The sequence below is a fragment of the Chaetodon trifascialis genome, chromosome 3 (assembly GCF_039877785.1).
Source record: "Chaetodon trifascialis isolate fChaTrf1 chromosome 3, fChaTrf1.hap1, whole genome shotgun sequence".
Lineage (NCBI taxonomy): Eukaryota > Metazoa > Chordata > Actinopteri > Chaetodontiformes > Chaetodontidae > Chaetodon > Chaetodon trifascialis.
In genome coordinates this window covers 17,176,955-17,192,890 of record NC_092058.1, presented here as the reverse complement: position 1 = coordinate 17,192,890, position 15,936 = coordinate 17,176,955, and the positions used below count along the sequence as shown (strand labels likewise).

General features: G+C 41.0%; 3 protein-coding genes across 4 annotated transcripts; 2 read left to right on the top strand and 1 right to left on the bottom strand.

Moving 5' to 3' along the window:
• The first annotated feature begins 1,720 nt into the window (after positions 1-1,720).
• On the top strand, positions 1,721-4,702 carry LOC139328712 (thiol S-methyltransferase TMT1A-like). Its single transcript, XM_070958668.1, has 2 exons — positions 1,721-2,277; positions 4,060-4,702. The coding sequence occupies exons 1-2, from the start codon at positions 1,783-1,785 to the stop codon at positions 4,291-4,293; spliced, it is 729 nt and encodes a 242-aa protein (XP_070814769.1). The 5' UTR covers positions 1,721-1,782; the 3' UTR covers positions 4,294-4,702.
• Positions 4,703-4,870: 168 nt separating this feature from the next.
• Positions 4,871-6,585, top strand: LOC139328711 (thiol S-methyltransferase TMT1A-like). The gene is made up of 2 exons (XM_070958667.1): positions 4,871-5,423; positions 6,149-6,585. The coding sequence occupies exons 1-2, from the start codon at positions 4,926-4,928 to the stop codon at positions 6,383-6,385; spliced, it is 735 nt and encodes a 244-aa protein (XP_070814768.1). The 5' UTR covers positions 4,871-4,925; the 3' UTR covers positions 6,386-6,585.
• Positions 6,586-6,648: 63 nt separating this feature from the next.
• atf1 (activating transcription factor 1) lies at positions 6,649-12,928 on the bottom strand. Of its 2 annotated transcripts, XM_070958665.1 has the most exons (8): positions 12,746-12,928; positions 11,340-11,443; positions 10,589-10,711; positions 9,403-9,500; positions 9,179-9,312; positions 8,684-8,866; positions 7,805-7,958; positions 6,649-7,342 (listed from the first exon to the last, which is right to left on the bottom strand). In XM_070958665.1, exons 2-8 carry the CDS (start codon positions 11,436-11,438, stop codon positions 7,198-7,200), a joined length of 936 nt encoding a protein of 311 aa, XP_070814766.1. In that variant the 5' UTR covers positions 11,439-11,443; positions 12,746-12,928; the 3' UTR covers positions 6,649-7,197. The 2 variants fall into 2 exon arrangements, with proteins under 2 accessions (XP_070814766.1, XP_070814767.1); XM_070958666.1 differs by lacking the exon at positions 11,340-11,443 and having other exon boundaries at positions 12,746-12,910.
• Positions 12,929-15,936: the final 3,008 nt, after the last annotated feature.

Here is a 15,936-nt window from a genome sequence, read left to right as displayed (position 1 = left end):
ACACCACAAATTTAAAGAAAGAAAAACCCAAGAAAGGGAACCTGGACCTGCAACAGAAAGGAAGGGAGAGGAGGGACATGCTTCAGCATCCAGACCCCCAACAAAGACACAGACTTCACTGGCAGAGTCTTTTCAGTGAGCCAGGAATATCTCCATGTATTATATAGAGAAATGAATATACTTCAGCATTGGTTAACGTTACATTTCAAACTGTTAGCTCAAGTTTTATTTTGTGCTACAGGTAAACTTACAGGTATATTCTTAGTTTACTAGTTATATACTTCCAGCACACTTTTTAGTTTATAAAAATATACTATAGGTATACTGCTAGTTTTGCTACTTATCTACTTCCAGCCCACTTTTTTTTTTTTTGGCCTTTATTGTGACAGGAAAGAGGGCAGTGAGAGGGGACAACAGGCAGCAAATGAGCTGCAGGTGGGAGTCAAACCTGCATCCACCGCAGAGGACTGGAGCCTCAGTACATGGGGCACACACCTTACCAACTTACCCCTTCAGGACACTTTTTGGTCTATGAAAGGACACTTTTAAGTATACTTCAAGTCTAAACTTAGTAAAATTTCAGTAAGCTACTAGTTTAATAGTTTTTATACTGCAAGTATACTTTAAAGTTTTCTTTGAGTGAAGTTAACATCATACTTAAAGTTTACTATTTCTATATTATTTTTACACTTTAAAATATACTACTAGATTACTATTTAGGTATATTTAATATGTAATAGCTCATAATAGCAGCCACTATGTATCAAGTCTGTCACAATACTGAAACCTTGGAAGAAATGTAAATGTTTTTCTCAAATAAAATCAGACAAATGTTTCTCTGTTTCTGTGTGGGTTAATAACATAACATAAAAGATGAAGTTCAGTTCCACCCATGTACTATTTATGCTAAGCTATTCCACCCCAAAGCTGACTTATTACTGCAATTTTACTTGTGGAATACTGTATGTAAGTTCATGAGATAGTATGCAAAACATACTGCAGTGTACTGCAGAAGCCAATATGGATGGGAAAGATATTTTAATAGGCTACTATCAAAAAAATAAGCACAACTACAATCCAAATATACTTGAACATTATTATACTTTTCCTAAGTATATCTCGATCAAAAGTTCAAGTACAAGCCTAAGCCAAATATACTTAGACTTTTCTGTATACTTTTCAGTATAAGCCAAGTATACTTAGGTATTACTTTGTTAAGTATATCTCTGATAAATACATCAAACGTAAACTGAAAGTATACTCTATTATTTTTAACCCTAACCCAACTGCAATCCAAATATACTTGAACATTATTATACTTTTCCTAAGTATATCTCGATCAAAAGTTCAAGTACAAGCATAAGCCAAATATACTTAGACTTTTCTGTATACTTTTCAGTATAAGCCAAGTATACTTAATAATAACTTTGTTAATATATCTCTGATAAGTACATCAAAAGTAAACTGAAAGTATACTCTTATTTTTAGTTTAAAAGAAGTATACTAATAGTATTAGTGATAGTATACTAATAGTATTTGCCATAATAAGTGCAGAATTGGGAACGACATGAGGCACTGAATTTTTCGTTTAATCATCTATTAGAGTCACGTTCATGTTATAAGACATTGCAAGACATTACGATTCTATTACACCTGTCGACCTTTGCTTTGAAATTTCTGACGGACTTCCTGTTTGAGCTCGTCACATATTAGCTAGCTTAGTGGGTTTAGCGGTTTATTTTAACACTCAGCTGGGAGCCGCTCAGCACTGCGTCCGTAAAAATGACTCTTCTGATGCGATTTTGCGTTGCAGTCGTCAATGTGTTAGTTCTGCCTCTTCATTTCATTAATGCGATCGGTCTGTACCCCATATACAAACGAATCTTCCCGTTTTGTATGTATCGGATGTCTGCAAAGTACAACGCGAAAATGTGCGACAAGAAGAAGGAGCTGTTTCACAGCCTGCCAGAGTTCAACAAGCCCGGGGAGCAGCTCACACTTCTGGAGATCGGCTGCGGTACGGGCGCAAATTTCGAGTTTTATCCGGCCGGCTGCAGGGTGATCTGCACAGACCCGAACCCCCATTTTCAGAAATATCTGACGAAAAGCGTAGGCGAGAATGGCCACCTCATGTTTGAGAGATTTATGGTGGCATCGGGAGAGGACATGGGGTCAGTCCAGGACGAGTCAGTAGACGTTGTTGTCTGTACCCTGGTGCTCTGCTCTGTCAACAGTGTCCCGCAAACTCTGCGTGAGGTTCACCGCATCCTGAGACCAGTAAGTCAAAAACTCCGAAACAGCTGTTATTGAGTCTACTCGACTGATGACAGCTGCACCGCTGTGAAACTGCACGATTAATCATTAACTTCTGGGCGGGGGGGTACTTTTGATCTGAAGAGCACACAAATTTGGAATTTAAGACCAAGAACAACGAACAGAAGTGTGAGGCGAAGCAATGAATCATCTGGGCTGATACAATAACATAAGATCCATCCATCCATCCATTATCTATACCGCCTATCCCTTTCGGGGTTGCGGGGGGCTGGAGCCTATCCCAGCTACGATGGGCGAGAGGCGGGGTACACCCTGAACCGGTCGCCAGCCGATTGCAGGGCCACATGCAAAGACAGACAAACATTCACACTCACACCTACGGACAATTTAGAGTCATCAATTAACCTAATGAGCATGTTTTTGGTCTGTGGGAGGAAGCCGGAGTACCCGGAGAGAACCCACGCATGCACGGGAAGAACATGCAAACTTCACACAGAAAGGCCCCGCCTGACCCGGGGATCGAACCGGCAACCTCCTTGCTGTGAGGCACGCGCACTACCTGCTGCGCCACCGTGCAGCCCATAACATAAGATTATGTGGCAAAATATTTTACAACAGGTATATCAGCATAAAGCGAAATAGAGTTGAAAGAATATATTGATTAGTTAGATGATTAATCAGTAACTATTTATAATTGAGTCAGAATTACTTGATTCTAGCTTCTTACATGCAAATACTTCTACTTCATTACTCCTCTGCGACAGAAAACTGAATATCTTTGTTATTATAGACAAAAGAAGACACTTGTGGAGGTCATCTTGGGCTTTGGGAAATACTCTTGATAGTTTTTTGTTTTTATTTTTTTAGTTTGCATATCAAACCACCAATGGATTAATCAAGAGCAGAACAATCAACAGTGAAAATGTTAATCACTGATGTAAGCATGTACATATGTCAGTTTTAAGACTCAAGAAAATTCCCTAATATATTAATGTCAGAGTGCAAGTCCAAAGTCCAAAAGGAACTGTAAAATGTGCCACACACGATCACGAGTTGTTCATTTATGTTATGAACCCATATTTAAAAAAACAAAACAGACATCATTGGTATTAGCCTAAAAAAATCCATTCTGCGCTCTAGTCTAACAATCTGAAATAAAGTTGAACATCCTGAAAAGCCAGATCGTAAGTGTTTGTGTATGTTAGTTAGATGTCAGCTGTCTATTAGCCTTTAATCCAGAAACATGAAATAAGTAACAGATAGTTTTCTCACTTTAAAAGGAAGGTCTGTCCATTTTGCGGGGTTGTGGGGGGGCTGGAGCCTATCCCAGCTGTCAACGGGCGAGAGGCGGGGTACACCCTGGACCGGTCGCCAGTCACACAAGACTAACAACCATTCACACTCACACTCACACCTAGGGGCAATTTAGAGTCACCAATTAACCTAATGAGCATGTTTTTGGTCTGTGGGAGGAAGCCGGAGTACCCGGAGAGAACCCACGCATGCACGGGAAGAACATGCAAACTTTGCACAGAAAGGCCCGACTGTTCACTGCTGTGACCTTTGACCTGTGTGTTACCATTACATGTCTGAAGCAAGATGCCAGTCTTGTCATCAGTTAGGTTTGATGAAAATGATTATCAGTTTCTAACATTGGCCTTAAGTCAACTGTAAAATGTATTCAGTGTGAAACAGGAGGAGAATGTGGAGAAATAACCAGCATGTATGAGGTGGAATGGGTTCATGTTGAAATTTACATGGTGCACACATGTGTTTGCCTTGCAGGGTGGCGCCCTCTTCTTCCTGGAGCATGTTGTAGCAAACCCTTCAACTTGGGTGTACTTCTTCCAGCACGTTCTCCAGCCTTTGTGGTACTACTTTGGCGATGGATGCATGGCCACCCGGGAAACATGGAAGCATCTGGAGTCAGCTGGATTCTCACAACTGAAAATGAGACACATCGAAGCACCGCTCTTCTTTTTGGTCAAACCGCACATCATAGGTTATGCTGTAAAATAGATTCTGTCTGACTTAGCCTTGTAGACACCCTGCCTCATAACCAGTGTGTGAATATACTGAAAGCCTCTCCTCCGTGATGTGACTGCCAATGATAGAGATGAAAACCACTCACTTTGATACTAATTTTATTTTTGTAATGGGGAATAAATGACCTGTCTTTGTGTTGGTGAAGACAAATTATTTTAATGCACTGAAAAAAATCTTACAGGGCACTAATTTTGCATGCAGTTTAAATATATCTCCGTGTTCATGTCAGTTGCTGATAAATATAAATCAGAAGGATAGTACCACAGGGAGACTGTCTAACAGTGTTTATTTTACCTGTTATGACTGTTGTCACTGTTGTCAAACATACAGATTTTGCTGTTGGTGAGCTGCTTGTGTGAATGATTAAAGACTTTTATCCTGTTGCATGACTTTTCTTTCCTACTGAACGCGCATTGATATGCTACAGACAGGGAAATGTAGAATTTGGGGGGACTTAGGGCGCCACGTTGACATGCGCGCTACAGTGCGCTGGCGCCATCGTGTGGTGGAGCACAGACACTCGCTCAGGTATTAAGAGCGTAATCCTTTGATCTGTTTAAAGATGGAAAGAGGAAGAAGAGAGGAATACTTTGTCTCAGAAGAAAATGACGTCTTGTGTCATGAAACTATGCAGATTACTTTGTTTTGTGGTGACTTTACCCCTGCAGCTGATGGAGCTCGTGGGTCTGTGCGGTCTGTACAAACGCGTGTTTCCCCTGCTTGCCTACAATATCACATTTTCATATAACGAAAAAATGCACAAAACCAAGAGGGAGCTTTTCCGGAACGTGGTCAAATTTGCAAACGCTGACGGCACTCTCCGCCTGCTGGAGATCGGATGCGGTAGCGGCGCAAACTTCAAGTTTTACCCGTACGGCTGCACGGTGCTCTGCACTGACCCCAACCCGCACTTCCAGAGGTACCTGCGGAGGAGCATGGCCGCAAACACGCATTTGACTTACGGCGAGTTTATAGTCGTCTCTGGAGAGGACATGAAGGGCGTGGAGGACGAGTCTGTGGACGTGGTTGTCTGCACCCTGGTTCTCTGCTCTGTCCGCAATGTGCTGCGGGTGCTGCAGGAGGTCCGCCGCATCCTCAAACCAGTGAGTCTCAGCGTGCTGCCTTCATGGGCTGCGGGACATTTTTTATTTGCAACTCCACGCACATGAATGAGCTACGTGAGCGTGGCTGGGCTCACCTGTTAGGGGCTCTACACAAACCGGCGGAGGGGTGATGTAAATAACCTGCATTACACCTGTATATTAACACATTTGCTCTCTGTCTTATTTATCACAAATGAAACCGTATTTGGCTGAGAATGGTCACTTGAAAACAAACCTTAAAAAAAACACCTCTTTCCCCACACTGACACCAAGAAACTCACGTGTTGTCAGCTTCTCACTTTATGTTGAAAACCAGTAAAAGAATTTGATTAAACTGGAGAGAAATGTCCTTCCTCTCGGTATTTTTCTACATCACACAAATGGGCTTGTGCAATGGTTGTGTTTACCAACAGGCCAAAATATAGCATCCTTTATGTCGGATGACAGCCAATAATTTTTTGTATACATTATACACCTTCAGAAGGTGATATTCCACATGAATTGCAAGCACATTTGCATAGTGCCTAATGTATTTGGATAATGCTTCTGTAATTTTACCATTAGATAATCATATTTAAGAGTTATGATTAGTAGGTGAGTAAGATGTGTGGTTTTACCCTGCGGTCCGTCTCACCATAGTCTGTATGTTGCAATACGAACAATCATCAGTCAGTACAGAAAGGTGAAGTCACATCTTGTGTGTTTCCATTGGCTCTGTCTTCCAGGGTGGAGCCTTCTACTTTTTGGAACACGTTGTCTCAGATCCCTCCACCTGGACATACTTCTTCCAGCATGGGCTTGAGCCACTGTGGTACTATCTTGGGGACGGATGCACAATTACCAGAGCGACATGGAAAGATCTGGAGGCAGCTGGTTTCTCTGAACTTCACCTAAAACACATTGAGGCTCCAGAGGTGACTCTCATGATAAGACCACATATCATGGGGTATTCTGTTAAATGACTGCTGAGGAGAATAAGCAGGTACACAATGCTTTCACTCCCAGCCCAGACATGAGACCTGCTTAACAAAGATACACTAGCCACACTGCATTTATTGAATGAAAATATATTTATTTACTTACAGAATCAGCAACATTTCAAGGTTTGTTCTTCTTCCCCACCCCTCCCAAGATGTACATAATAAATATTACCTGGACACTGTGCTTTTTTTCCCTGATTGTCTAAGTAACTGCTGAGAAACAACCAAACAAACCACACTCAATGTCATGGTTTATGTTACCCTTTATATTCCATTGCACAAAAATAAGGAATGACAATTGTAACATCCCCTGATGGGAAATGAGGGGAATTGCTGGTTCACAAAATAAAGAGGAATTATGTCTGTGTAGTAATTATACAGTCAAAATTCTGCAGATGCTGTCAAAAGATTTAAAAAAAAAAAATAAAAATCCAACAGTAACATTTTTAAAAACACAAATAAAAGGAAAGGGGCACAATTAGAAACTGAGACTCAAAATTAAAGCTCACAATTTCAACCCCCCCAGTATTAAAAATGTACACAACTATAAATGTTATAGCATTAGCAAATTTTAAAAAAAAAAACAGCAGGTGGAAAAATGGCCAATTTCATTTTTTATCTGTCCAGTACGTCTTACTGCCATCACAAGTCACTTTTATATCAAACAGTAAAAAACTGGAGGATCTCAGCCTGAAATGTTGCCTGAAGTGTTCCCGGAAACCCAGTTCATGTCCAAATGGCTGCGCTGTGCCACTCCCACATTATGTCTCAATCCTCAACCCTATTCAAACAGGTTATCCTGTTTTAACACAATAAAGGTCCTTTAAAGTTTTCAGTTCTTCAATCAGGGTCTTGTTTTGGTTTTCAAGAACAGCTACGCGGTTTTCCAGGCATTTGACATATTCCTTCTTCTTCCGTCGACATTCACGGGCTGCCTCTCTGAAAGAGGGGAAGAACCTGCTTTTAGTTCAGCTGAGAGATTATGCGATGAGTGTGCCTACAGTACGTCATAATGTACTGTATTGCAACACTGAGTTACATATGCCCTGCGAAGGGACTTTCTCCATATCTCTGATCCCTTATCTGCCCAAGGCTACAGTTATAAATGTAAAACATGTGCAAGCAACAAATGTGCTTTCAGCAATACTTTACTTTTCATTTGTTGCTTCACAAAATCCCAGTAATGGAGGCACTGCGTCATCACAAAAGACTTTTTGACCGCGCCCGGTTTGTTTCTCCTGCTGTCTTTTACTGTATTATCTGACAATTTATGCTTACTTTATATATTTCCCATTGATAGTATAACTGTAAGCAAATACTGTTTCATTTCCTTCATCCAGACTGTCTGTGAGATTTGACTTTTTTCACTATCCAAAACCCAGAAATAAACTGCTCATCTACCTGTTTTTGGCAAGCCTGATTTCCCTCTTCACTGTCGGATCGTCAGTCTTGGTCTGAGACAGTCCCACGGGAGAGGTCATAACTACAGTCTGAGGCAAAGAGCTGGACGTGGGGGCGGTGCGGATCTGGTATGTTTGCAGCTCTCCTCCTGCACCTGAGGGCAACACAACAGTCAAAAGATGACAACAGGGTGCATCGTGGCTCTGCCGCAAAGCAGAGAAATCACTTGAGAAATCTCACTTGAGAAACTTAGACAACAGTTTGTTGTTGATCATAAACACAAATGACATTGGAGCCCATCAGGAGATATTTCACTTGGAAAACACAGGTGATTTTTAGGTGAACATGCGTGACTCTGTCAGCAGCTCTGTGATGTTTTGTGAGAGTTTTTGAATCTTATTTCTACATTTCTCTACACTGAGAGGTTTTTATAGCTGTGTGAATGTCCCATGAGCGGCAGTTACTACTTAACCTCAGCACTTATAAAAACGCTGAAGCTTGGTTTTAATTACACCATTATCAAATCATCCTCTTAGAAGTGAGGGACTTTGAAGTGAACTGCAGTATCACTGTGTCCAAAAAAACTCTAGGAGCTGTGCTGAACTGGGCAAGTTGCTACAGGTTAGGAACCCATGAGGAAATAAATTGTGAAGTCCCGTTTGAAGGCTGATCAAGCACAAAGACACAACACAGCCACTCACACTATGGCCCTGGATGGTTTTCATGAGCAGTGTTGTTCATCTGTCTCCATGCTTGCAAAGTAAACAGTAGAATTGATTCCATGCTATTCAGTACACAGTAGAAAATTTTCTACCTGTGCACTTGGAAAAAATCTTAGAAACTCAGACACATTTTTCTTAGATGCCATGTTTTGCTCACCTTGTACAACAACCTGGTTGCTAGGCACCAGTATCTGCTGGCCGTCAGGCGTCTGGGCATACTGAAGGATGGCGGTGCTTTGCTGGGCTCCACCAGAGTTGCCCATGGTGACAGTCTGTAGACCTTGAATGCCTTCGGACCCTGGAGTCGCCAGCTGGATTGTGCCATTAGCGGATATAGTGACTAGAAAAAAAAATCACACATGACATCAGAATTGGGTAAAGCACCAGTAAAAGTTCCAACTTGGCCCATTAGCAAGTTTGGTTTCTGGGATGCAGCTGTCTGGTGAGCGTATCAACACAAAAGCATTTAGATGTAATCGTACGTAACAATCACAATTACTCCAAATGTCCTTTTTATTAATTCCTACAAGTTAAAGGCCTACAAACGCATAACATCTGAAAACAAATTCTCAATCTCAAAGGCCAATGACGTCCACTTCAGGGCCCACTCTTCTTTTTTCATGCAACGACTATAGAAGGGAAAAGTTCATACTGTACTGGCCGCTGCTGGTCTGGTAGATTGGGGTTGTGGGTACTGTAACACCTGTCACTCCTGTGGATGCTGGGCTGTTGTCCTTTGCCTCAATGTGTGTCACTTCCTCAGATGAAAGTTCGTTTAGGATTTTTCTACAAGGTGAGAGAAGAAGGGTCACTTGAGTTAGTATTAATCTCACAAGACTGTTTTTGTGTCGTGTCTGTGCTTGCGGCTTTCTTTACCTGTATGAAGGCCGTCTTGCCAGTATTTCCCTGGTCTTTTGAGCTGTTACTTCACTGTCTGATGAGTCCTGTGAATCTTCACTATCTGTACCCGGGGCCTTGACAGAGGGAGGTGGATTAATGGCATGCATGCGAGTAATGGTATGAAACAGCATTTTGTGCACAAAGGGTATAGCTTGGAATAAATGATTGGAGGTATGCAAACAGGTTGGGGTAAAACAGATGAAAACACGAGGGGATATGCCCCTGGAAGAACATTTTGTTGATTCACAAAATATAAGGCCTACTCGGAAGAGAAATTTGAAAGGTTTATTTATCTCCAAAATAAATTTACTCAATTAACCTGCACATTGTATCAGCAGTATATGTTCAACAGGTACATAGAAAGACCACCTCCTCCCTAAAGCCTGTACAAGATGACAGAAAGTGTGCTAGAAAATCAACTAATTGTAGTTAAATCATTATCTATCCTTTTCCAGTCTTCCATTGCATTCTGGGAGATGGTAATCAATGTTCAGAAAAAAAGCAGCACGTCACTTTGATCATCATCATCATCACTTAATTCTTTCATTCTAAAAATAGCACAAGAAGCAACACAAAACATTACACTGTGAGACCTGGCATTATCTATACAGCTGTAGCCTACACTGACATAGAGTTTAGATTTTAGAATCAAAGATTTGCTGAAAACAGAAGACTCAGGCTTCTGTGGGTTTGTGGCCACCCAAAACACTACAAGTAAGGGTCTCTTCCACAACAGTGATCCGTTGGTAGGCAACTGATACTGGCAGGGTATTTACCGATGTGGCTAGTTTTGACTTTACACTGATGCTGGGGATGCTCAAAAACAGCCTGCGAAGCATCAATGTAATCTAGAAATAAAGTGGAATATGTGTGACTCAGAGCTCCACTACAGCTAGCTAAACAGCCGTTTTCAACGAAAAACAACACGTCTGGACTTGTCATTTTCATCTTGGAAAATCAGCTTACTTGTAGTCAGAACGAGTGGTTTTATTAACTCCATAACAACGCTGCAGCATGAGAATGACAAAAATTGATGTCAAGCTCACATACAGTTCTGACTGGTTACACGGTATATCCATCCACCACTAGTTTGAACTCAAAGCAGCAAATCTCACTGAATTAAGAGGAGTTTGCAGGCTTGAAGAAAACCAGGTGGTCTCACCTGTGCAGTCTGTGCCTGAGGGGACTGGATGACTGAAGACTGTGCAGACTGGATCACTCCTTGAACCTGAAACTGACCTCCTGGCAGCTGTACAACAGCCACAGAAGAACCACCCAGTGACATCTAGACAAACACAAACACATGAATACAGTACATTTATCGTGGCAACTGCTTTCAATTTGTGTGCATAGAAAGGTGAACTGATAAGTAGATTGAGATTTTGTTCAAATAAAAAATAAGCTGCATTAAAGGGGTCATTATTTCACCTTAATTACATAACATAAAACACCGATTTCTCTCTTAACTCCAGAGATGTCAGGCCATGGAGTTTTGGTTTTATGCGCCTAGTATTAATGTCTACCACTGACGCTTCTGCAACCATACTCACACAAACATATTACTTGCAGCACCTGGTTACTCTGGATAATCCACATTCCTCGCTGTGAACGGTTTTCACAGGATTTGCGTTCAACTGGAAAAATAGTATCTATAAACACTGTCTGCGATGGCCGTCGATTTCTACTTAAATATTAACATACGTCACAGCAACAGTTTAAAACAAACTTGCTAAATATGTAAATCTGATAATAGCTTTGTTAATAATCAAGACCTTAAAATGTGCTTTCATCATGACAGAAACTAAACGGGCTTGTGGTATGAGCAGTGCAAGAGCTACTGTGGAAATATAGTACGGCAGTATTTATGAGATACTTCTACTGTTTATTTGGTGGCAAAGGGATCTATGAGTTACCTGTTGGGCTATCTGTGAGAACTGAGAGGTTGTGATGGTGGTGGGAATGATGGCGGCCTGTGACTCTGTGCCATTGCTGCCCTGCTGTATTTCTTCCATAGTAACTGGAAACACATAAACCAATATTAGTTTTACAGTGGCTCTAAGGTAACACAATGCGCCATCTGATATCGCTGTCTTGGTATTGTTTCTCCATCTAATTACATTGCTCCAGGACCATCACTGCAACCAACCAAACACACTATTTGGATGTCAAATCAAACTCGGGGAAAAGACGCACATTAGAGAAGTTGGCCTTTCCAGCACGTGATCAACGCTGTGAAAATGTCTATTTTGAGCCAAACTATGATCTTTTATTTCAAGTATCTAAGTTGCCTAAACCTAATCGAACTGGGGCAGAAACTGTAGATCTAAAAAAGCAATAGGTGAAAAATAACAAGTCATAATATCACATCAAGTTACACACGAACACCAGCCTCCCTGCTGAAAGCCCTATGGCTTGACCCATTCATCCATCATCCACCCTGACCTGCTCCCTGTGCGGATTTGTGGCTCTTTGGTCAGTTGCAGAGATGGTCCTGCAGCAACATTAATTATGATGTTGTCAGAAAAACACTAACACGCCGATATCGTATTAGATTAGGTGTCTGTGGCGGGGCAGCCCGCCCGCAACACGCCGCAGTTACTCCGCTGTCGCCAAGTTATTTGTTGACCTGATTATCAAAGCTTTCCGACATGCGTGGAACAAATCACATCAGAGCAGAGCAAATTAGTTTCTTCTTGTAGCTAACAGTGTCTGCTAAAGTTAAAAAGGTGAGTTTGAGCTGACTAAAGATCGACTTCCTCTTTGGTTCAGTCGTGCTAGCCAATGCAACTAACGTGAACATGGAGTTACAGACCGTAGCTAGGCCCCACAGTCAATGCTGATAACTTTTTCCCCTCGTGATTTAAATAAATGCTAAATTTCACAAAGTGAGCGACTTCCTCTCAATGAAACGTCTGCCGCAGAAACGTGAAGTTATCTTTAAGTCACTAATGTTACTGCTCGAATGTTCGACCTCACCAACATGACCACTGCTAGTTAACGGCAGCTAACGTTGACTTTAACGGATGTTAACCAGTTTAAATCATTAAAAACATCAGTTTCAGAGCTTCGCGCGGGCCAAGTCTCCTTGCTGTGGATCACACGGTGGATGAGCTTTTGTCTCAATGAGCAAATATGTGTAACTCTGTCACTGGCACGCAAGTTACCGCGTCAATAGACGTCAGCGATACGAGGAGCCATTAAGCTAACTACACCTTCCCTTTTCGTAAAACGCCGAGGAGTTGACGAAGCAACAGCCGCCATTACCGTCACAGCGGAGCAGACGAGCACCAAAATTACCGCTCAGCCAGCCATAATTTACCTTTCCAAAGGCCGCGTAACTGCTCTTGTTCCCAACGTGGACTTCGTGAAATTCGTGTATATGCTTTGTCGCGAGAAACACCTTGAAAAGTTACTTAGCAGCAATGGCTAACAGCTAAAAATACAAAGATGTCAGCTAAAAAAAAAAAAATAGCTGACCACTTTTTTCCCAAAGGAAATGGGCGGTGCTGGTTGGCAAAGACGCATTACGTAATCGTTCCTTTCGGCTTTGTGATTGGTGAAAAGAGTTGGAGCAACTGGTAGATACAGATGTGTGCAGAGAAGAAGGCACACATCTTATGATAATACACATAGCGTAATACTTTTGCTTTAACTACTTTAGGCTTGAGTCAAGTATTCATTTAATGCTACTCTATACTTCTACTTTAACACATTTATTTTGAAATACTGTATTTTTTATTCCACTGCTATAATTACTTGACAATCAAGACTATTGACAATTTACCCTCAAATCAGTTATCTTATAAAACATGAGATGTAATCAATCAAACTATTCAACAGTGAATAAAGCCCTTAAAATTGGCTAACTACACCATTAAAATGCTGCTTACATGACAATGCATCAGTGATAATAATACAATAATGTAACACTGACACTCTACAATGTAAATACTTTCAACACTTTACATTTTTCTGATAATACTTTAGTATTCTTTGGATAAGACAGTGCCCTCTTATGTATGTGTGTGTTTTAATCCATTATCTACAAGTTATGTGTTTGTTTTGCCAATCTTTGAACAAAGCACAATGTTGGAACTGATTTTCCCAGGTAGCGGTCAGTTCCCATTGATTTCTGTTTATCACCAAAAATGAATCTGAAGACATTTGAAACATCTGAAGCCCTAAAGTTGGGCTTCCCTCCTTTACTCCAACAGGAAGTGAACATCACATGAACCACCCAGTGCACAGAGTCTGATCTTTTGAATAAGCCCTCTCTGCCTGCAATGCACTCAATGTTATTAGTCTGCCTATACTTTCATATTTCTTAATTTCCATCCAACCATGCCGCTTATCCCTTTCGGGGTCGCGGGGGGGGCCGGAGCCTATCTCGGCTGTCAACGGGCGGGAGGCGGGGTACACCCTGGACCGGTCGCCAGCCGATCGCAGGGCACAAACACACACTCACACTCACACACATTCACACTCACACCTAAGGGCAATTTAGAGTCACCAATCAACCTAATGAGCATGTTTTTGGTCTGTGGGAGGAAGCCGGAGTACCCGGAGAGAATGCATGGGAAGAACATGCAAACTTCACACAGAAAGGCCCAACCTGGGAATCGAACTGGCGACCTTCTTGCTGTGAGGCACGTGCACTACCTGCTGCGCCACCGTGCAGCCTATTTCTTAATTTGCCTAAATTAATTTTACGACATTATTTAACAAAATGTTGGCCCTTTCAGCAAGCCATCCAGTGTGTGTGTACAGTATGTGGAGATGCAAGTTGTGTAATAAGCCAAAGAGTATGCTATAAGGTCAGTTTTAATCACTGTTATATGGTTACTTAAACACATGAATATCAGGACACCTGGAATGATTAAATGCTTTTGTTTATTCTGTATTACTTTTACATAAAGTATAAAACAAAGTACAACAAACAAAAAATAGAAAATAAATGAGAACAATGGGAAGGGGTGTACCACCTTGATTTTCTTAACTATATGAGTTGAAACATTAAAGATTCATCAGTGGATCACACCCTCACGGAGCAGTTTAGAATTCACCAAATAATTAATATACAACATAGCAAGAGTGCATACACAAAATATCAATAGAACAACTCAAGAGAGATTAATGCAGTCTTAAGTACACTACTGGTTAAATTTCATCAGTCCTCTGTTCTTAGTTATTACAAAAATGTATTAGCATCATGTATATTTCACCAGACTGTGCAAGCTTTGAAATTAAATTGCACTGTCATTGGGATTGCATAGTGTGTAAGAGCAGAAACCAAAGGAAGCCCTCATAAACTTCCCAGCGAAGCAGGTAGATGGTTTATGGACACTGGTCGCCAGTAACCCCTCTTTTTGCTAAACAGGTTTGAAAGGTCTGCCTTAATTACAAGATTTGATTTGACAAACATCTACATTTTATGGGTACTATTCACAGATTGCACCAAGGGACCACTTGGTCCATCCCTGTGTTATGAGTTTTGTTCCCTGAATATACAATTTCATACATGTATCTCCCCCGCTTGTGCCTCCAGATGAGATGTGCCTCGAGCTGATTCCTTCTTGTGCTTGGCTGAGTCATGCAAACATTCTGCTGCAAAAGTAGGATGCAATGTTAAAGCTAAAATGAAGTGCTGTTAGTCTTTTTTTTTTTTCTAGGTGGACTTAAAACTGGGCAAAACCAAATGTCAAGCGTTATATTTTTTAAATTCTTAACACATTTAATGTAACATGAAGTGGAGATAGTTAAGTCAGTCAGTCCACACAGCAGAGACCCACTGCGAGTACAACCAGTGCAAAGTGCAGTAATTCAAAGCATCATATTCCTGTTCACCTTGAAAGCATTAAACATCTTTCCAATATTGTGTTTTTGGCATGGTGGAGTGTTATAATGGGACAATTGCAAAAGTCAAAAAAAAAAAAAAAAAAAACTATTTACATTTGACATTAAGGGTTCATCACTGAAATACAGTATAATCCAGCACAAAGAACCTATAAATTATGGCAAGAAGCACAAGGAACGCACAAGATAGCAGGAAACCAAATACATTTTGCAAATACACCTTGATGCAAATATCTTTTTTTTTTTTTTTTCTTTTCTTTTCTTTTTCATACATTGACTTTACCTGCCAATCAAGGATGTTTCAGATGTGGCTCAGCTTTGCAACTGCATTCACAAGTGCTTATAAATCCAGTGACTGAACACAGAAAATAATCCAGATAGATGATTATTCGCCTCTATTGACTACAGTACCAACAACAATCCTGTTGGAGTTCAAAGTCATTCATTACGTTGCTGCACAAAGACAAAACACAGTTCGAATGAACTTTAAGTGTGGAGAGGAAAAGGAATGGGAACACTTGCTCTATTATGCAATACAAAACTGAGAGGGGGTATGACTGTTAAGCAATACAAAGTACAATGGCAATGGATATTAGATGAACAGTTGTGGACCTATCTTTTACGTTTTTACAAAATAAACTGGTAGCCTGAAAACAG

What these genes read in the sequence shown, in the direction of transcription:
- LOC139328712 (XM_070958668.1), top strand. Translation starts at nt 1,783, where the DNA reads ATGACTCTTCTGATGCGATTTTGCGTTGCAGTCGTCAATGTGTTAGTT. An exon ending in TTCACCGCATCCTGAGACCA is followed by an intron (nt 2,278 to 4,059) that starts GTAAGTCAAAAA and finishes TTTGCCTTGCAG; the next exon opens with GGTGGCGCCCTCTTCTTCCT.
- LOC139328711 (XM_070958667.1), top strand. Translation starts at nt 4,926, where the DNA reads ATGACGTCTTGTGTCATGAAACTATGCAGATTACTTTGTTTTGTGGTG. An exon ending in TCCGCCGCATCCTCAAACCA is followed by an intron (nt 5,424 to 6,148) that starts GTGAGTCTCAGC and finishes TCTGTCTTCCAG; the next exon opens with GGTGGAGCCTTCTACTTTTT.
- atf1 (XM_070958665.1), bottom strand. Translation starts at nt 11,438, where the DNA reads ATGGAAGAAATACAGCAGGGCAGCAATGGCACAGAGTCACAGGCCGCC. An exon ending in GACCAGCAGCGGCCAGTACA is followed by an intron (nt 8,867 to 9,178) that starts GTATGAACTTTT and finishes TTTTTTTTCTAG; the next exon opens with TCACTATATCCGCTAATGGC. An exon ending in ATCAGGCTTGCCAAAAACAG is followed by an intron (nt 7,343 to 7,804) that starts GTAGATGAGCAG and finishes CCCCTCTTTCAG; the next exon opens with AGAGGCAGCCCGTGAATGTC.